This window comes from Anguilla rostrata, chromosome 17 (assembly GCF_018555375.3).
Source record: "Anguilla rostrata isolate EN2019 chromosome 17, ASM1855537v3, whole genome shotgun sequence".
In the NCBI taxonomy this organism is placed as follows: domain Eukaryota; kingdom Metazoa; phylum Chordata; class Actinopteri; order Anguilliformes; family Anguillidae; genus Anguilla; species Anguilla rostrata.
Genome location: NC_057949.1, coordinates 20,469,785 through 20,491,446, shown reverse-complemented (window position 1 = coordinate 20,491,446; position 21,662 = coordinate 20,469,785). Strand labels below are relative to the sequence as shown.

General features: G+C 46.1%; 2 protein-coding genes and 1 long non-coding RNA gene across 8 annotated transcripts in view; 2 read left to right on the top strand and 1 right to left on the bottom strand.

The window, feature by feature from the left end:
• LOC135243745 (nucleus accumbens-associated protein 1-like) overlaps nt 1-7,958 on the top strand; it is a 16,544-nt gene extending 8,586 nt beyond the window's left edge. For all 6 annotated transcript variants that reach the window (XM_064315757.1, XM_064315753.1, XM_064315758.1 and 3 more), the window contains exons 5-6: nt 398-495; nt 968-7,958. In XM_064315757.1, coding sequence (XP_064171827.1) covers nt 398-495; nt 968-1,269 — 400 coding nt within the window. In that variant the 3' untranslated portion in view covers nt 1,270-7,958. The remainder of the gene's footprint in view (nt 1-397; nt 496-967) is intronic.
• LOC135243754 (uncharacterized) overlaps nt 1-21,662 on the bottom strand; it is a 27,459-nt gene extending 5,797 nt beyond the window's left edge. Inside the window, exons 1-3 of the long non-coding RNA XR_010326781.1 lie at nt 21,411-21,662; nt 21,025-21,153; nt 380-1,230 (exon numbers count right to left, since the gene is read on the bottom strand). This is a non-coding gene — a long non-coding RNA (uncharacterized LOC135243754). The remainder of the gene's footprint in view (nt 1-379; nt 1,231-21,024; nt 21,154-21,410) is intronic.
• On the top strand, nt 15,335-16,831 carry ier2a (immediate early response 2a). Its single transcript, XM_064315769.1, has one exon. The coding sequence runs from the start codon at nt 15,502-15,504 to the stop codon at nt 16,072-16,074; it is 573 nt and encodes a 190-aa protein (XP_064171839.1). The 5' UTR covers nt 15,335-15,501; the 3' UTR covers nt 16,075-16,831.

Sequence of the window (21,662 nt, the reverse complement as noted above, 5' to 3'; positions counted from 1 at the left end):
CAGTGGGCTGGTTTTAATGAAATTAACCTCACTTCTCCTCCTGCTGTCACGGCATCATCACCCATAATGGCTGGCGTGTTTTGATGCCTCAAACTATTGCAATATTTGCAATGGAACATTGAACCCTTGATATGCAGGCTTATGCACATGGCCATTCTGTTGTTATAAATACCCGGCAGTACACCATATAATGCTCAATAACACCGGTGTGCCATTTTGGACTCTGGGAGTCTGTGGTCTGAAAAACTAACTGTAAATCAACACTAGAAAAAGGGAAACATTCTGGAAGCTTTGCCTAGTTATCTTTAAGAGAGAGAGAAACTGCTGATAGGTAAGGTTACTGTGTTAGCCCGTGTGTGTGTGCGTGTGAGAGTCTGACCTGCTGTCCGTCCCACAGGAACACTCTGGCCAACAGCTGCGGCACAGGGATCCGCTCCTCCACCAATGACCCGAGCCGCAAGCCGCTGGACAGCAGAGTGCTGCACGCAGTCAAGTGTGAGTGGGCCTCCCGAACGCCGCGCGCGTCAGCGCTGCACCGAAGCACGCCATGGAAACGCGCGTGGGCACGCGCAGGCCTGCGCAGACATGCACACACGCACGCGCGGCGGCATCATTACGCAGCTCTGCTGTTACCTTGAAAAAGGCATTCAAGAATAACGTGTGGATGCTAAGCCCACTGAATACGGCTGAGTAGGGTACACACACACACACAAGCTGCTTAGACACAGTGCACAGACCGTAGAGAGACGGTCCTGAACTCGAGTCAAGTGCTAGCGCCTCTTACCCAATAACTTGCTTTGTTTTCTGGTGATTGTGCAGTTGACTCTCTCTCTGTCTCTCTCTCTCTCTCTCTCTCTCTCTCTGTCTCTCTCTCTGGCTCTCTCTCTCTCTCTCTCTCTCTCTCTCTCTCTCTGTCTCTCTCTCTGGCTCTCTCTCTCTCTCTCGTTCTTTGCTCTTCACCTCGCAGTCTACTGTCAGAACTTCGCCACGAGCTTCAAGGAGAGCGAGATGAACGCCATCGCGGCGGACATGTGCACCAACGCGCGGCGCGTGGTGCGGAAGAGCTGGATCCCCAAGCTGAAGCTGCTGATGGCGGAGGGCGACGCCTACTCCAGCTTCCTGCCCGACACGGTCAAGATGGAGGCGGACGGGATGGGCGGGGAGCACGGGTTCGAGGCGGGGGGCTTGGAGGCGGCGGCTTCTGCGGAGGCGGGGGCCTCCAACGAGTCTCTGCAGGGAGTGGGTGGAGACGGCAGCACTTTGTTTTAGTAAGTGACCCTCCCCCCCCTCCCCCTCCCCCTCCCACTTTCCTGTGTACACACCCCATCTCCCATAGCACTCCATCCCTACCCCCACCCTAAGCCAATCATGTGACCCGGAGTTGAGATGTCCCTGCTTGGGGGGGAGGGGAGTGGGTGGGATGATGGGTGATGATGTTTATTTTAAAACAGAAGTAGAGATTAACCCACCCCTTGAGCAGAGTCTGCGCCCCCCGCCCCCCTCCAGGCCGGCTTATAAAGCCGGTCCATTCTGTGCAGTGCTTGGGGGGGTCGGTTAGCCCCCTCAGAGGTGCTTGTCGGCCCTTCCCCTCTCCAAATCGACAGAACACATTCCCTTACGAGAGGGTGGGGCCCGACGGGTGGGCGGGAGGGGCCATGGGAGGGGCCAGCGGGGGGAAGGGGGCGGGGCCAGCATGTATGATAAACACTGTCCTGATTTTGAATGTATCGGCGTACGGCTGCGATGTGGGATTGTATTCTGCCCTCTGCTGAGCAACACTAGAGAGGCCAGGGGCTCCAGGAGCCTCGCTGGCCGTATGCCCCTGCAGAGCTGGGTGGATCCATCTGTCAGTCTGTCTGTCAGTCACTCTCTCTGTCTGTCAGAAAGAATTCCCAAACCCCCCTTACCTCTCCCTCCCCACCACCCAAGTTCACGTATCGACCACAAAATTGACCATTTTTTCTTAAGTTTGATTATAATTTGTTTTTTTTTGGTTTTTGTTTAATTTTCTTTCTTTTTTTTCCTTTAAAAATTTTTTAAAAAACATTTGTGCTTATTTCTTTGTATGTAACATTGCCAAGGATTCCAGGAGAGAGTAGAGGTTACTGAAGACTGTAAAGAAACGGGACGGAAAAAGACTGACATATTTTTAAAATATATTTAACTATATACATATATATTTTATGTGTATAGAGGGGTAAAAAATAGAGGGATTGTTTTAAAATCTCGTTTTTCGGACTGAAATGTTTTGTGAAGTTTTATTCCCACTAAAGAATTTAAGTGAGTGACAAAAGGCAAATATTTTTGCATTAGCAAAACATATCCAAATATTTTTGTTTTGGTCTTTTTTTTTTGTTGTTGGATGCATGCGTGTGTGTGTTTCAGAGAGGGAAAGGGAAAGTGTGTGCGTGCGTGAGAGAGAGAGAGAGAGTAGGCAGATGTTTGAAGACATGCCTCATTTCACTGTGCGATTCCATTTTGGGTGGGCTCAGGGGTGTCCCCAGAACGCTGTCCCAGGGGTTACCAAGAGACCCGGGACACAGACGAACCTGGGGGGGGGGGGCATGCATAGCCATGCACAACCGCCCTGGTCTGCTGTCCTGCCCCTTTCTGTTCAGACATCCATTTAAAGTGCGCTCAGCCCACAGTTCGTGTGTACTAAAGAAACATTGGGGTTTTTGTGTAGCCTCAGACAGACCCCCTGGCCAGGAGATGCCTGCTTACGACTGCGCGCTATTCCGAGAGGAATGCTGCTTGAGCTCGGGCTAGGCTAAGATATGGTAATTACAGCATGAGTTTGTGCTGCTGTTGGGAAATTTTCACTTTGCACATATGGGAATACGAGTGGTGAGAGAACTCTGAAATCAGCCGCTGCAGAAGAGCGCACCACAAAAAAACCTACCAAAAAAAAAAAAAAACCCCCCGTAATATAATTTAGAGGGCTGAGTGAAATCTGCCTTGAGAAACATGAAGTCCACTACCCCCTGGAGACAGGTGGTTGGAGTGCCCTGATTGGTCAGTGGAGCCCGGTTTAGACAGCAGTTACTCCAAACACACCTGGTGGTGCGTCCTGCGCTGCTGGAATGGTGGTCAGTGACCCCTCCCCTCAGGTCTCTGTACCAGGAGTCGAGCAACCCCCTGCTCCACAGCGCCCCCTGTCTGCAGGAGCCTGGCTCCGCAGCAGCACATTTTTGAAAAGGTCATAGATTTGCACCTGGGTAACGGAACGCCATCAAGGGAAAGCACCTGGGCTTCAAAAGGCTTGGGATGCATTAACTGAGGCTTCTCCCCCCACAAATAATGTAACTGTAAAATAAAATAAATGATCATGTTAGGGGTCAGCCTTAGGATCTTCACCCCCTGGCCCTGACATCATCACATGCAACAGCCTTTAATTTTTCACGTGACTATAAATCACCCAGTTATTGTACTGTTGTGTATATACTATTATATATTTAAAAAAAACTGCTTCATTCAACGTTGGCTATATCAACATGAAGTGCTCCTGAGCTATGTAAATAAAGGCTGACTGTAATAACAGGGCTAAACAGTTTTTAGGTTTGTTTCCCCGTGAACAGCAACAGGGGTCAAACATACATGCGTGAGCTCACTGTTATTTTTAACAGCTTGGGAACAGAGTGTTGTTTTGAAACCTCACCTCTGGGGCAGGGGGCAGGCGTGTATTCTGACCCTGCATGGGTGGAGGGGGGGTTTTAGCTGCACAGCTGGGTTTCATGTGGCTGATTTTCACACATGAGTTGACAGAGTGAGCATTAGCTTTGCACACAGCTCACAGATGCTTTAAAAGGAGCTGTTAGCACCTCCATCTCTCACCCACCCCACCCCACCCCCCCGGTGGGGCGGTCAGGGCACCAGGCAGCCGTGGTGGGTTTGGGGAAGGAGGTAGGCTCTGCCGGGCTTGTTGGGGATCTCTGCATGCCTGCATGTGGGACAGGTTCTCCCTGGAAAGGTGGCGGAAGCAATGGCAGAACTTTGGCTGCTGTATACCAGAGAGACTCAGACAAGGTGGTGAGCCTACCAAAAAAGGGCCTTTTTTAATTTCAGGGCTCTGAAAAGGGTCAAAGGGCCACCCCTGACTATAATGCAACATTAGACTTGGTCCGGGGGGGGGGGGTGAGAGAGATATAGATAGAAGGATATATATTCCCCACTGAGTGCTACACTGATGGACAGGTAACCGTGTTGCAGGTGAAGGGTAGTGAGGTGGCCCCTGAGACGGTACTGAGTGAGCAGTCTGGGGGGGGATTTTAGGATGTTACTCTGCCACCTTAAAAACACGGTCAGTGTCTGGGTGCTGGTTGTAGTAGCCCATGGTGGAGAACAAGGTGGAGGTCGTCTATGGAGTCTTGCACAAGTGCGAAGTCTGTGTGTGTATGTGTGTGTGCGTAGGTGTGATTGTGTGTTCACGCCTGGGCTTCTGTGTGCTTCCCTTTTCTGGCATGTGGGTAGCATTTTAATGGAGAAAAACAAAAGGTTGTTTGTTTTGATGCAATCATGTCCTGTGTTGTGTGGGGGTGGGGGTGGGGTGTTGCTTTTGTCTAAAGTGTGTGGGCTTGTTTGGGTTTTGTGTGCAAGCGCGACTCTGCACCGCTATGTGCTTGTGTGGGGGTGGTGTATGGACGCAGGGCTAAAGAGGCTGTGTGTGTGTGTGTGTGTGTGTGTGTGTGTGTGTGTGTCCGTGCGTGCGTGCGTGCGTGTGTGTCCGTGCATGCGTGCGTCCGTCCGTGTGTGCACTGAGGCTTGTTGTGAGCTATACCCCTACACCAGACAGAATGAGGTGATCTGTCTCAGTGATTCAGGCCCTCAAAGACCAACAGCAGTGAACACACACAGCTGGCAAACAGACACACCAAACATTGGAAACCATTAAAAAAATGCTCTCCTAGCATTATTCTTTAATCTTTTTTTTGAAGAGTCATTTGGCATTTTGTGTATATGTGTGTGTGTGTGTGTCTCGCTCAGCAGATGGGTCATGTGAGGTGGTGGGGGGGTGTGTCTGTCTCATTCACACCCCTCTGTAAAGCGGGGTGCTGCTCGGCCAGCCAGAGGCTGCGTGATCAGCGTGATCAGCGTGCTGGCTTTGTGCAAGCCTCCACGCGCCTCTCCTGTGTGTGTGTGACTCTCCTGTGTGCACCTCTGTCTGTGTGTGACTCTCCTGTGTGCACCTCTGTCTGTGTGTGACTCTCCTGTGTGCGCCTCTGTCTGTGTGTGACTCTCCTGTGTGCACCTCTGTCTGTGTGTGACTCTCCTGTGTGCGCCTGTGTGTGTGTGTGTGTGACTCTCCTGTGTGTGACTCTCGTGTTGGGGGGGGGGGGTGCAGGATGTCTGTCTCACTTGACTTCCTTAAGAGCAGCTTAAAACTTAAAGCCACAGGGTGCCATGCAGTGTGTGTGTGTTTGTGTGTGATTGTGTGTGTGTGTGTTTGTTTGACTTTCCTGAGCTGGTGTGTGCTGGGGGTTGAACAAGCTACTGAGGGGGGGTTGGGGGGGGCCTCTGAGCACACACAGTGCAGCTGGCGTACCGCACACTCGCGCTGTTAGGAAAGCTCTGTACGACTTCACACACTTTTTTTTTTTTTTTTAACTTTTCAGCAGACTAAGTACTGTAGTGTTAGATTCTTTAAAAAAAACTAAGAATGTCAAGATTAATGAGTAGAGGTGCCAATTCTTGTTTTAAAAAAGGAACTATAATTTAGGAAAAAGTACCACATATTTTTGCATTGTGCAAGATGATGAGTTATGTGCTTATGGGGATGGGGGGGGGGTTACTGAGGGTAAGGGGGCTGTGCGCTGGTCGGCAGGCCAGTTTTTGTTTAACTGAGAGATGGGAGGTGGGGGCATGTTGGAGGCGAGGGCCCTTTGAGTACTGCTGAACATTTTTTTAAAACCGTGGGCGACTTCCTCTTTGAAGAATCCAAGATGCAGCTTGTATCCTTAATGAACCTTTTTGAGTGAGTACATCTTATATCAGAATATATCTGTGTGTATCCCATTTTTTTTTTTAGAAATATGTACATACAGATATACATATAAATAATATCATACACCTGTAACGTAGATGCATAAATGTATAGCACAGAAGCTGTAGTTGACATTGCATGGCAGTCAGTGGCTGTCTGGGTCTGGGCAGGCCACCTGCTGGTGAGCTGCAGTACTGTAGCACAGTGTGATGTGATTCCAGCCTCCACCACCAGGGGGCAGCACCTCTGACAGGCAGCAGGTTGGGGGTGAACAAATCAATGTTACGTGGCTTTAAAGAAACTCTACTTAATGAATAATTAACACAAATCCACCTTTTTTGTTATGTTTTTACGTTTTAGTCACTGCAGTTGGTTATGCTGTCATTAGGATATTTGTTCCTGCTTTACACCCTGCAAGGTGGATCTGAGACATAATGGATCTGAGTGGGGTGAAGAATATTTGGTCATTCTCCTGGACTGTTCGTGGTGGGGAGTTCCATCTGTTTATTATTATTGTTGTTGTTGAGTGACATCAAAATAGCTTCTGTCAAAATGGACAAGGTCATAAACTTAAAAGAAAAAAGTAGGCGGGACAAGTGGAGTGACGGTCCAATAAGAAATGGGGGTGGAGAGTGTTGTGTCCGTGTCCATGCTATGGACTGCATTTACTAGAGAGAGAGAGAGGGGAAAAAAAAGCACCTTTGGGTCAGAGTTCACTGCTTTGGGCCTGTGAACGAGAACCCCGGCACCTTCTGTTCAGTTTTCCTCTATCGGTGTGAAGGGGAGTGAAATGAGGGGAGGGGGGGTGGGGGTTGGGGTTGGTTACGAACCAGTAAGATGTGTCATTTTGTTTTCCGTTTTGTTAATAATTTTGTCTTTTTTTAAAATTAATTTTGCATTGTTAACCCCCCACACCCCACACCCCCCACCCTCATCCCAGGCAGGCTCTGGGGGAGGTGAGGTTAAGGCCACAGTTCCTTCTTCCTGCTTGGCACTGCAGCCTGTCAGTCCCTGTACCCCCCCCCCACCCCCCAGTGCTCAGTTCTGTGCATTTCGCTGACAGCAACCTGTAGACTTTTTACCCAGAGTCATTACGTATTACTCCTCTCCTGTAATGACCCGGCATACCAGAACTCAGCAGGAGAACCCTCTGACCCTCTGACCCTCTGACATCACCCCCCCACCGGCTGTGGGAAGTGGGGGGGAGGGTCCCCTGTGGTCCCCCTGCCACCACACACACACACACACACACACACACACACACACACACACCACGCAGACGCACTCACAAACACACACACACACACACACACCACGCTTTTTGTCATATCTTGTCGAAATGTAGCATGTGATTTGACAGTGCTCATCACAGCACTGTTTCAGGCTGGGAGCTAAATATACCGAACAGAGCTGCTAATTAGCCTTCTGTGGTCTTGGAAGGGGCTTGTTGTAGCTCCTTTCCTTCAACAGAGTACTTGATGTTAATACAGTTATGGCAAACACACACACACACACACACACACACACACAGGGAGGGAGCTGGGGGCTGGGTCTTTTATCCCTGCGACATGTCTCTGGTATGGCCCGGGGGGGTAAGCAGATCTTTTTTGACTATATATATAAATAAATATATATATATATACATATATATATATATACTGTATATTATACATAGAAGCACTAATGAAGTTTGATTGTTAGTTGTGCACTCACAGCATGAGGTATTAATCCAGAACCGCTTTTCAAAAACCCAATGCAGTAGCGTCTATCTTCTGTCAGAGCCCGCTGTCACCCCTGTAGCGCCAGTGTTTATCGCGTGTTCCAAGTGCCAATAACTTTGTGAATTCCTGACTGTGACCCAATGATAACGAGAATTGCACATTAACTACTGTAAAAAAACAAAAAAATTAAAAACTACCAAAAAAAAAAAGTCAAAAGAAGAGAAAACTGAATATCTTAATAAAAGGTTTGTAACAAATGTGTGTTGTTTTTTGTTTTTTTTCCCTCCATTTTTGTTTTTGTGTGATAAGGGTCTGTCCAGTATGAGCTGGTTTAAGAAATAAAATGTACAAAAGAGGAAAGAGAAAACTCGTGAGGGCTCCCAGGATAAGGTCATGTTTGTGACATGTAAAGGGTGTGAACTGACAGCAGGTTCACACATCACAGCAAAACGCTGGGAAAGACTGAGCCGCTGACAGTCTGCCATGTGTGGCCAAACCAGGGTTGGAACCAGGAGGACACATTGGAAAGCTACTTCAGAGTGTCCAGTTGGCTTTCCTTTTCCAAATCTGTGCCAGACTGCATTGGATATTGTGCTCATGCTGATATAATGCATGAATAGTGCAGTCCTACAGAAGCAGTAAGATGTATCGCACTCAGGCTCAGTGTGGAACACGTCCCAGTTAACGCCTCAAGGTTTCATGTAGTTATGTTGTGAAACGAAGCAACACAAACACAGAAGGGTGTCTTAAAAACTAGAGCGAACATGTAAGGACATGTAAAGGAATCCACAAACTGCTTAAATGCTAACCTACAAATTGCGCATTGGAAATTAAATCCCTTTGGGGAACCCAAAACTGGACAGCTGTGCGCTGTTCTGTCACTCTGGTGGATATTTACCCTGAACCTTGCTCAAGAGTGCACGAGCTCATTTACCCAGTGCTGGTGTGTGATGTCATCGCTGGCAGCACGAGTCACGGGACTGCCGTGCGTTTGTTAAGGCTGAACCTGGTTTCTAGGAACAGAAACGCACGCAGAGAGCGCGACAGCTCGGTTCACCGGAATTCTGAGAGCGGTTTTAGCCGAAGGGCAGCGACTACGCGGTCTCTCCCAGAACCCCGCGGTGTTTCTGCCTGTGCTCTCACACGCCCGTCATAGGAACGGCCTAACGTGGAACGTGTAATGCGCGCGCAGTCCGCAGCGAGTCGTGATCTTCTCACTGCCCGGGCTTCAGTCCAGCGGTGGACTACTCTCTCTAGTACTGAGGGAAAACTGAGGGGCTAAATGCTTTCCCCCATATCGCTGAGCCTTACATCCCCAAAAAGTCAGGTTTTCAGGAAATGAGGTGGAGAAAAAAAACCTGAAGTGAAAAATCCCAGTTCAGAGTCAGAGTAAATGTCCTCCCCAGTATTTTGCCTGGATTTGCCAATTAACGCAATTCTTCAGCCAGGAGGCAAAAAATGTTGCATGGCATTACATTAAACATGTTTTAACTTCATGGCTCCGTGAAAGAAATCGTGTTACCCCAGACAATTGATGACACAAGCTTTCTAATTATATTATCTCAAAAACAGAACCGAAATACAGGGAACATTTTATAATGCTGATAACTTTTGAACAGACCTGTAAAGTGCCACATAATAATAACTATTATTTCACAAGACTGGGTCTTTAAACTTTGGAGTCCTGTGGTTATATGGCATCACACATCGAGAAAACAGGATCGGACCTGATCCTGTCCTTTGAAACTGCCAAAGTGGCCCTGTGCCACATAGAGAGGAAAGGGCTTTTTCAGTTTTTTTCGGTTGACAAATCTGCAAACGCAGACCTAGCGCTTTCAGCGCTGTTCCTGAGGATAAGCTGAATCATGAAAAGAACATTATCTCACTCCCGGGTTTAACTCGTCGCCTACGCGACAGAGACAGCGCTTCGACCGCGCTGCTCTCCGCCAGGAGAGGCGCCAGATGTGCCTGGTCTGTTTAAGTAGCTTCGGTTTATGCCGTAACATTGACTGATGCTAAGAGGTCCGTGTCGCGTTTCTGCTCACGCGGTCGCTCTTCTCTGCTGTGGAGGCTGATCAGTCCGATCAGCTTCGCTCTAAGCATCGAGCATGTTGCCGTCCGCCGTGTTCCACGGGATCTTAGACTTGGTGCCGTTTAGCACAGTGGTCTTGTTAGCTGCTCTGGACCAAAGGCATCGGCCAGTCAGTACCCGTGAAAGCAAGTGCAGAAAGCGCTGCATACACCTGCGCTCAGCAGACCCTGGGGCTGCCGCTTGGAATGAATGAAGAAACTGGGGGGAAAGTCTTTCCTTTTAGTTTTTGCTTTCTCAGTGAATCCCATAATTCCCTGTGGTTACGGGCCTTGGGAAAAAGCTGGAGCTGGTGCAACCTTGGAGACCAGGGGTGGGAATCACCAGACACCTTGTGATACCATATAATCCAGATACTTCGCACACCATACGATATTACTGCGATTCTTTATGTTTTTGCGAAACACTAAGTACTGCGATTAGATCCCATGCTACATTGTTATTTTTATTCACTTGTTTCTCATTGAACTGTAATAAGAAATTGAAATCATACACCTAAGGAAAAAATACTCCTAAACCCATCACACCCATAAAAAAAGCCTTGCATCAGTTCATTTCATTTAAAACTTTCACTTGTGAAAATGAACTCCCTCTTCAGCTGGATAAATTAAATTTAGGGGGAAAAAAACAGAAATAAAACAATGAAAAGGGTGAGACTCGTGCACGCGGGATGGTGTGAAAGACAGGTAGCCAGTCGATGGCTTGTTTGATCAGGGAGCAGCTTTGTTTTTAATTGGCTCTCTTTATTTGGCCTGACGTGTGTGTCCATGCCAAGCGTGTGTCTCATGCCAAAAGCGTGAGAGCTGGCAACCCTGCCGTGGCATAAACGGAACAGTCCAGAGATGCGATGTGCGGCCATATGATTCCACGGAGGCCGGTTCTCCGCCTCTGCGTCGTGCACTACAATCATAACGGAAAATAACGTGCATTATGAAGCGTGTGTATATTCAGATAAAACGTCGATGCTTCCACTGCATCGACGCCGTATCGCAGAAGAAAATACTGCAATCCCACGGTGCATCGATTCCCTAATGGAAGCGCGCGGGCTGGGAGCCGCGATGGCGGGGCGCGCTCTAGGACTGCGAGCAGTGGGATGGGGTTGGAAGGCTGCGCAGCCGATGATTAAAAAAAGAAAAAAACGCAGCCGTTGTTTTTCTCCCCGTGCTGAGTGGGCGCTTGGAGCTGGAGGCCCTGGCCTCGTTGCCTGAGATAACCCCTCCGAGCACCCAGCCAGCTCGGAAATTACACGCCCCCCTCTCATTTATGACCTCTGACAGCTTTCCACATCAGGAAATGATGAAATTTTAATGAGGCCCGGGCAGAAATGTGTTCAGGTCCCCGCTGTTCCCACTAGGGGGCTGCACAGAGCTGAGTGAAAGAACATCATGTTCTCCCTTGCTGTTGAACAAAAAGCGCTGATGCCCCGCGCTTCGGAAGAGAATGCTGTCGTGCGACTACATGTTTCAGTTAGTAACGTGTCTCCCAGAAAATTGTTTCAGATTTTTCGTGTTTCAGATTTTACCTGCGTCTTAAAGCATTTCAAGTGTGTTTCAGGTCTGAAATAAATCCAAATGAACACAGGCAGGTTAAATCACTCAGGTGCAGATGCAGGATTAAAACCTGATAGGCAGCTCTGTGTGAGACACAGGGGTGAATGTTCTCACCTCGATTCCCCTCTGCTGGAGGAGGGGGTGCTTGGCTGCTCTACAGCTCTACAGCCTCCCTCCCCTCCCCCTTCTGTCTCCTGGCCCCGAATCGCATTAATCTGATGCTTAATCAGCACACATTAAGAAGGTTTTAAGTCAAAGGTAGACTACTGCACTACTGCTGCTCAGAGAAAAAAAGGACAAATTGAGGGATAAAGGAAGGAAAGAATGATAAAGGGAAATGAAAGATAAAGGGAAGTAAGGAGACTGACGGATGTGCACAGAAAAACGTGCGATGTGACGCCGCGTATAGCCACTGGTATATTTTTAGAATCACACAGTCCCTGACCACATTTCCGGAGCCATACATAAATATCAAGTTTCCCTTTCATCAATCTGTGCAAATAGATAACAAGTAAAACTGAAGAACTCTCAATATCCTTCATCACACAAAAACCAAAAAAATCAAATGTGCAAGTCCAGATGATCACAAACCATACATTACCCCCTGTGTGAGTAAGCCATGCATCACTTAGCATTGCTTTGCTATACACGCTCACAGAGAACTGACACTAACACTTGACTTAGGGCAGTGCAGTGGCCATTTGCCATGACAAATAAAAGATAATTCTCTCATCTTCGGGAGGGTTGTGAGTTCTTGGTTCTTAGGAGTCACGCCTTCCCTCTCATTGAACACCAGGGTAATGGTGCCAGCCTTTATAAGTGTGGGGGGGAGCTTGTTTGGGTTGGGCTCAGGGCTTTCACAGTCATGTTTGTAGTTGTACGCTAGCGCTAGCCTCAGGGAATAATTTCACCCCGGATGACGTTTGAATCCGGCAGACCATAACTCCTCTGCGTGATTCCTCTCACTCTCTCTCTCCGTTCCCTCCTTCCTCCCCGCATATCGCTAAGTGTTCTGTTTCCTTCCTCACACCCACCCTCGCCCCCACCCCCGCCCCCGGCACCTCTTTCTTTCTCCTCTGCAGTCCCCTCCCTCGTTTCCATCCCAACCCTTACGCATTCCTTGATGCTGCCCGGTCACGCGAACCCATCCCCCTCCCCGCTCACTCCGCGTGAGCTAACATATGGCTGCTGGAATGTGTGTGCGTATGCGTGTGTGTGTGTTTATCTGCTTGTGTGTGTGCATGTGGGTGTGGGTTTGTTTATCTGCTTGAGTGTTTTTTTTTGTGTGTGCATATGGTGTTGTGTGTGTGTGTGTCTGGGTGTTTATCTGCTTGTGTGTGTGCATGTGGGTGTGTGTGTGTGTGTGTGTTTATCTGCTTGTGTGTGTGCATGTGTGTCTGGGTTTGTTTATCTGCTTGTGGGTGTATTTATCTTCTTGTGTGTGTACATATGCGTGTTTGTGTGTGTGTGTCTGGGTGCGTTTATCTGCTTGTGTGTGTGTGTGTGTGTGAGTGTGTGTGTGCGCAAACGGAATCTGTGAAAACAAACAAAAAATTAAATGACTCCCGAATGTCACACTTTACTGTATGTAATGAAAGGATGTTCTTCAGCAAGAGCTGTGTATATAATACTTTCCCAAGAAAGGGGGGGCATCGAAATGAAAGACTTTCAGTCTAAATGGCTTGTGGTTTGTTAGCTACTTTATGTTAAACGGCACATCTAGAAATTGTGCCTATCAGACGTACCAGTCATGTTGCATGTTTTTTTGCAAGGCATGAAATCAACAGCTCAGAAACTAGTTTACGCACATCTAGAAGCATTCCCTCCATCATACATGTGGCAAATGGGAGAGAAATCAGCAAGGAAAAAAACATGCAAGAGCAAGCGAATATTTTTCACACGCAAACTGCTGATACGTGTAAGAGAAATTAAGGGGTTGGGGATGCAGTGAAAGGTCTCGTAAAAAGACGCGTTTTGAAGCTACGTTTGCTCTGGCTGGGCAAGACTCGAAACTTGGACGAAGTCGTATGCATTTATGAACTTACAATTTAGTTATCTGGCGCATTCTTTTGGCTAAAAGTGCAATTAACATGGAAAGCAGACAAGACTAGGGCGAGAGGAGGGCAAAGTTATACTCAAAGTAATGCCACCATCGAGATCCACACAAAATACCTGCAAGGACCTGTAAAAGAAAGGGAGAGGGGGCTTGTGTTTTCAGGTGGAAACGCTAATTACTTTTTAATTACTGTTATACTGCTGTCTCACACCCCATTTGATGTTTGTAACTCGTTTGTCAACTGTCCTGTGTAACTTCGTGCTTTATGTCAGGTCCCCCTTGCAAATGAGATTTTGATCTCGATTTGGTTTTTTTCCCTGGTGCTGTCTGTGGCATGCGCTCTGTGCTCATGTTCAGGAAGTGCCTGTTAAGTGTGCTCCACCAGAGGCCAATGAATGAATTCTATTACTGGCATGCAGGGATCAGCTGTTTGGTGGCCATGCTGGGTATCATACAGCCTTCAAACTCAGCTAATGAAGACAATTTATTGCCCACATCTACGGAATACACCTGGAAAAATTTGGTGTAAAATTAGGCAGTGTTATCAAAAGATGTGTGAGGAAGAAAAACAGGGAGGAATGAGAGTTAACAACAACAAAAAAAGATATAGAAAAAATATATACACATATATAGGAAAAAACGATTTGTGTTCAATCGTTTTTCTCATGAATAACCAATTAACTAGAAATCTGAAGACTTAATATAAGGTAGCAGTGACTGACTGACAACAGCATCACAGTGTGGACTCAGTATAGCTGTACAGCTGCAAAACAAACAGAAGCAAAAGGCTTTTGGACAGAGAGACCGTTACTGGACTAATAATGGTAGTAAATAAAGAAAGTATGCCTGAAGACAGATGTGTGTCTCGTGAGATTTCCTGTACTATTAATACCCTGGCAGATTTATATCCGCCGTAATTTGAACACTCCTTTGAACCGGTTTTTGTTCCGTAGTTGAGCAGAGGAAGTTGGGCGCGTCCGGTGATACCATATAAGGACAGCAGCTATGAGCTATAAGCACCGCCCCCACTAAATATGGTAAGGGAAGTACTACCACCCACGCGTCATGGATTTTCCACAGCGGCGCCCTGGGAATCCACCGGATGTTCTTTATATGGACATTATCGTCTTACGTCGTTGAGAAAATTCCCTGGGGAAATAACAGGTTTCATTTGCAACCTTTTGAATGGTCCATTTAAAAAAAAAAAAGTATCCACAAATTCTTTGGACACATTTTAAAGTTTACGAGCTCAAGTTTCTATAAACGAACTGGAAACGCAGTGCATGCCCTTTTTCAATGCTGCCTATCCAAAATAAATTTAAGTAGCCTACAATAAATACACTGGCTACAAGACGCACGTGTACAGAAGTATTTAGGTTGGTGTTTTGTAGTAATATAGGCTACATTATAAATAAAAAACATAGGCCTAATTTGCAAGCGTGAACTGGGTTTTGCTCATTCTTCATACATTACACAGTGGTGTTTTGTACCCTCGTTTCAACATTTTTTTATTGAGTCTACAGCGCAAGAAGTCTCTTGACAATAATTCCGATTCAATCATTTAGCAGACGCTTTTCGCCAAAGCGACTTACAAAAGTGCATTTCATATTTTAATGAAAACGTGCATTGAGTGGTTTCAGTCGTGTTAAACTATTTTTTTTCAGGAAAGGAAGGTCGACAATACTATATGAAGAATTCCTACATCGTTTATGATCAAAATCAAACCACAATTTGGTCCACAGAAACACAAAAACTACTAATTAGTATAGCGATATGTTCCGTCACAGGGCACACTGCACCATATGTTTTATTAACGTTACAGCGCTACGCCTTCTTGTAATAACTTAAGGTATAACCGAGCCGAGCCATTGGCGGAGTACAACTGTCAATCACGCGCTGGTGTAAACCCCTGACGTCAGTGCTACTATATTATCGCGCCCCGCACCCTACAGGACGTCAATGTTTCAGCGCTGTTGAGGAGACGTGGTAGTGAAACAGTTCTAAAACAGCGAAGTACCAAGGTGAAGTGAAAGTGAAAAAGTTGACATCCAAAAGAACTGAAAGAATTTCAATAGTTTGAAATCACAGTACACAAAAACAAAGAAATGGATGTCAGCACAGAGGCAAAGCGGATCATGGTTCAGGCTCTAGGAAAACTGTACAGCTCGCGTTCCCAGCGCGGTGGACTGCGGCTTCACCGAAGCCTTCTTCTTACGCTCGTGATGAAGTCCGCCCGGGACATCTACCACTCTGTTCACATGGCTTGCGAGAACGAAGCAAAAACCACTTCTGACCCACAGCAGCTATCGACCGACGAAGCAATGGATACGAGCGACGCCAAGGCGGAGACTTCTACGTCTGACTGCGCACCGGTGGCCTCGCCTGGAGAGGACAAGCCGTGCCAGGGCGAAAGTAAGGCAGCCTCGGCTGGCTTTAAGAGGAGTCAAGAGAACAAGGAGAATCTCCGTTCTCTGGGACCTGACCGCCACTCTAGAAAACGCCGGGGCAAGGCGACAGCCGAGCCCGACTTCCTGCCAAGCAAGAGGGCGAAAATGGAAGTGGGGGAAGAGAATCAGGTCATTCGGAGCACCGCACTGAGGAGCAACTCTGCGAACTGCAATCGAGCCATGACTGCTCTGACTTCCCTACCGCTATCCCAGGTCATCGCGGCGTTCTGAGCAGACAGCACTGGGACATTACCGACTAATTTAAACCTCAGGAATCGGGGTGATTTCGGTGTAATCGCAGACTGGTCAGACAATGGTGTGAAAAACCGAGCCTGGGGTTCCTGGAAGTGTGACTCCCTGACCACAATGTCGCCCATCAGCGACGATTAGAGGTGTTGAGGAGGGGAGCACTGCAAATCAGAACAATCTGACCTGAAAGCAGGAAACTGCTTTGGACTATTCGCCAAGTAAGCCAGAGCTGTGGTCAGTCTCCGGGCCCATGGAATTCCCTGTGCGGAGATACGGAGGTGAAGAAGAATGACAGCTCGTGGCAGTTCCGGTTGTATGACTCAGTACTGGATTGAGAAACTTCCGCAAGTAGCCGACACCTCCCCCCACCCAACGTGCAGCCGGCAGGGGCCCCGCGGGGGAGGCAACCCATTGTTATCTCCTGGAGGGACTTTACCTCGTCTCGGCCAACTTCCCCTAATATGGCCTTACGCAGGCCTATATAACATTTGGACTGTGCAACTAATTGACATCTGTTAATCCAGAGCGCCTCATCTGCTGTATACTAGAAACGTCCATTGGTCCAGGCAGACCGGTGGTGTGTGTATTTACTTTGGTCCCTATGGGACATTTTATAAATCAATATCGGGAAGGTTCACTGTGTGTTTTTCCTACTCGATGCTGCTCTTGATATAGTTTTATTGTGTAACCGAATACCTCAGTCCAAAACAATAAAACAAATCTTTATTTTTGCAACTGACATCTTTGTGATTGTTTTATTCGCACTTTCATTCCTAGTTCTATGAGCCTACCAAAGCCTTTATTGTGTGGGGCTTTGGTCATTCATCATCCATGTATTAACCATTCAGTAGCTGCCGTTATACGGACCTAGACGATTTACAACCGCACTTAACTTGCGATTCACGAAGCCAACAATTCGGTATTGACAAATACATATACAGTATATCCTAGCTCGACGGTAGCCCACCATCATTTCCCTGGGGTCGAAAATGCTGTTGTTAATTACTGTAGCCGGCATTCTTCCTTAGAAACACCCTGTAGTTATTCCAGCACCACGCCTGTTGCGCTCAGATGGTATGAAAGGCGGCTGCTCGCAAATCTCGTTTTGCAGAAACCCACTCCACCCAGCTAACCGGTTATTCGACTCTGCTCGGTGGACGGATAGGTGTCGGCACACGTAAATATGACGAATATCACTCGGGGGTTGGGCTGTGTCTTTACGGAAGGCAGGAAGTGGCGTTCGGCGCCAGCCGCGGGGGTGTCATCCGTATTCTCACAGCTGCAGGCTCACCCCACCCCCCCGACTGCGCTTGAAAATTTACTCGACTCAAAACAAAGGGCCGCCGTAAAACACTAAACTCTTTAGTCATTTCCGCGTGATTTCCCGTCGAAGTTGCGGAACTCTGTGACAACTAAAAATATTTTCGTATTACTCATACCGAAGTCATTTACCAGAAATTAGTTACCCTGCTACTTCCTTTACTGAAGTGGCAGATTGACTAAACCTACCGACTCGCACAGTAAAAAGAAAAAACACTGACTCACCATTAAATCACACAAGAGGTACACTATGAAGCAAATAATCCCCATTGTTTGTTATTTAAGCATGAGGTGGCAATGGGCACAGACAGTATTCACGGGGAGACTTGTTGATACAACAGCGAAGCAGCAGCCAGCGAAACTTACCGATTACACATCTTCTATAAAGGCCAAGTCAAAAATATAAAAACACACACATATATTCCAGCAACAGCATCTGCATTAAAACTGACTTGCCATGCTTGTAATAGAAATAACAAATAGCACGTTGGAGCAAAGTCAAATGAGAAAACACATAGAGACCCCCCCACACACACACCAATGGTGAATACTATAATTACTGCTAAATACAGAGCTTTTTCATCAAGGGAACACATTTGTTCAAGTCCTGAGCAGATGAATATGTTACTCTATATTAGTTAACATAAGCAACCAAATTCATGTTAACAGATAACTTATTACAAAGGATTGCACTACCAGTTTAACAAGCTTCCATTAATGTCCAAGTTGCTTTATAAGTTTAGTAACATAAATTAGTAACAGTGCTTAATGGTTCTGTGAACAGTACAACCAGAAAGCAAGTGTGCATGACTAGTTACTATCCAATTGTATGGCAGACAGTCTTACTAAGCAAGACCTACTTTCCAGAAGATTATGTATGATTTGTTTACACAGATATCAGTGAAGCAATTCAGGTCAAGCACTGTGTTCAAAGAAATAACACTGGCGCGGTTGGGATTCAAACCTGGTAACATGCCCAGTTCCCTGAGTTTTACAACACACTGCCAGCTCACAGCAATACCATGTGACAGAATGAAGTCATCAATGTTAAAACCGTGTCGCAATAGCGGGTGACACCTTAGAAACAGCTTCTATTTGAACGTTTGTAAGTTCACAGTGACTAGAATTGGACTTCCCCATAAATAGTGCCATTACATAAAACTGTGTTACAAATAGCCAGATAACAGAGTTACAAGGCATTACAAATTGAATGGATGGACGAATGAGAACTCTGAAAAAAGCAAGAAATCACCAACATTGTAGTCTGATAATAAGCACAGTCCTTCCAAGTAAAAATAAGGCGATGTTCATCAGAATATCTGTGATGTGAGATGCACATAAACACCATGAACAAAGTATTGAGGGGCACCTTTTATTTGGGCTTTACAAAATTATATTACCCCTCTCAGTTACAGCAAATGCTATTAGATTACCAATAGAGACAAGCTTGTGGTGTGAGACTGTGCTTCGTGAAAATATTGTGTATGTCAGTGTGTGTGTGTGTGTGTGTGTGTGTGTGCACGCGCGTGTGTGTGCGCACATCAGAATTTGTGAACGGTGAGCTAATCCGGTCTGCTGTCGTTTCTGTATCCGAATGGAGAGGAAGCAGGAAGCGAGTGATGCACAGGAATGCATACTGAGTATTTATAGAACAGGACAAGGGCAGAACCCACCGTACACCCACACATCTGGCCAACAGACACTGGGGTCGGGGGGGAAGGGGGGGAATGGGGGTTGGCTACCGCGAGGAATGTGCAGCCGATTGGCTGTCCTGGAAACAATGTCAAGTCGAATGTGACATGCTGTTAATCCTGGCGTGACTGGGCCGCTATGTAAACACTGTGACAGAACAGGTTTGGCAATGTTATTTCCATCACAAAAAAGACACACACACACACACGTTTTAAGGGACACACACAAGGAAAGAGTGTGAGGGGCAGGAAGGTATTAGGAAAGGGGAGGAGTCCAGAGGGACCACAGAGGAAGATTTATTTGGGGGGGGGGGAGGGGGGGGTGAGTTTAGGGTTTAGGGAGACGTTGGGAACAATAAAGTGGTTAAAAAAAGGGGGAGGGAGATACGGGAAGAGAAGAGGAAGGAGCAAGAAGAGAGACGGGAAAGGCATGAGTGGTGTGTGTCAGTTCGGCTTTGTGTACATCAAGTGTTGGCTAGGTGGAATTAGGCAGTCTGTACGCAACTCCACACTGAACAACGCTAGCAAGAAGCCTCAGGCTAGCCTGTCACCCTAATAGCAGTACTACACCAGGCCTACCACTATGAACACAGCTACCCGTTTTGTCTAAAAATGTGCATTTTTGTATTATTTAGTATCTATTTAGACTGTTTACATGTTTATAAAAACTAAAGGTGACCAAACCTTCTCTGTGGCAGGGCCCAAAACCTTAGAACTGATAAGACCAGCACAAATGGCATCTACTTTTAAGTCCCTTTTAAAAACTTGCTTTCGATTCTGATCCTTACTCATATTTCATTACCTGAGCTTGTAAGTCCTCCATGAGTATAACAATAAATTGTACTTTAATAACATTTTAATTAAAAGTAATTCGACAAAATAGAACAATTTTCAGCGTTTTACATGGATGAGCTACTTTAGTCTAACCCCTGGCAAGTGCCTTTAAGTGCATGTACTATTTAAAGTTTATCTTACCTGCAATGTCACATTTATTTAAAACACTGCTTTACCACCCTTTTTCTCAAGTAGGTCATGTCTTATTGATTTTTACTTAGTGTTCTTTTATTTGGAAAGGTGCTTTGAACATAAAGTAAGAAAAGCCATTTATAAATATCAGTTCAGTCCTGCCTGATAGATCTTACCACCGAGTCTTAGCAAGTACAACAGAATTAACCATCCAGAACAAATCAGATTAACTCAGGTTATTCTTTCATTTCATTTCAAGAGTGAGTTCTTGAAGAGGAAGTTTAACTGCCACTATTTCTAGTCAAGCTTCAGGTGAATATGTCCAAATAACTTATCGTGTGGCATGATGTGAAATCATGACACGTCTCTCCCAAGATATGGGGTTGACTCCACTTAGCAGTTTCACTTCTTCTGACACCTTTCTGAAGCAGATGCACAACCATCTGTTTTTTGTCTTGTCTTAGTTAGAATGGTGCCTCTATATGGAGTGTCATTTGTGTCTTCATTATGCAAGCAAACCTTTACACACTGAAATCCAAAATATTTAACTGAACGTGAAAATAGTTTACGTTTTGAGATCAAATATTAATTAATTGATAGCAAAACTATCTGCATTGGAAACAAAATACGAAATGCGTATACTATTTTCGTTGCGAGTTCAAATTTTGGTTGCATGTGGAACACACTCCTCTTGGGAGGAATCTACGGTCAACACGGAAACGTCTTGGGGCGCCATCATTGCAGAGGTAACGAGTAACAGGTCTCTGTGCAGACCCACATTAGAATCTAGCTAGCAGTTAACGTTATCACGTTCAAGGTGCCATGTCATTGAACCTTTTGCTACGTAAGCAGCAAGCATTGCAAGATGATTATACCACATCATTATTACGCTAGAGGCCAAACTGCCAACCTCAAGCATTCAGTAACTTAGGCCTACTTCGGATTCAGAACTTACTTGAGCTTTGGATCGTGTTCTGTTATAGCAGCTTCGGGTAGCGTTCAATTAAACTCTTCCGTATTTTTCATGGAGGGGTAACGTTAATATCTCTTCTGAACTGAACGCTGTCATCTCTTTGCAAATGGTCTGCCACAAATGGAAACAAATTAAGTTAAGATGGCCGGAGAAAGTGAATATTTATTGTCAGACACGACTCTAACCCATGCTGTAGCACCAAAACTAGCTTGCTAACTGTTATGTTAGCTAACTAGCATTTGCTAACTAGTTAACAACAGTAGCAAATTAACTCGTTCAGTGTACAACAATTTGAATAGTTATTTCTCAATAAAAACTATCAAGACTATAACTGAAAGAAAAATTGCAAATAAAAATAAGTTGAATACCTTAAAATGAAATCCGTAACCACACTCCATCAGTAAATACTAATATAGCCTCATTATCGTTAGACCTCATACCTGTTCCGTTGACAACAGTAAAATATAAAAAGGGAGGGGCTTGTAATTTAATTGCCAGTGCTGTTGTTCACTCCAAGCTAGGGCTTGGTATGTCTTTTCAGCGAGTTATGATCGAGCTACATCTTAAAATAACTGAGTTTTGAGGAGCGAATAAGAATATTATTATTATTATTATTATTA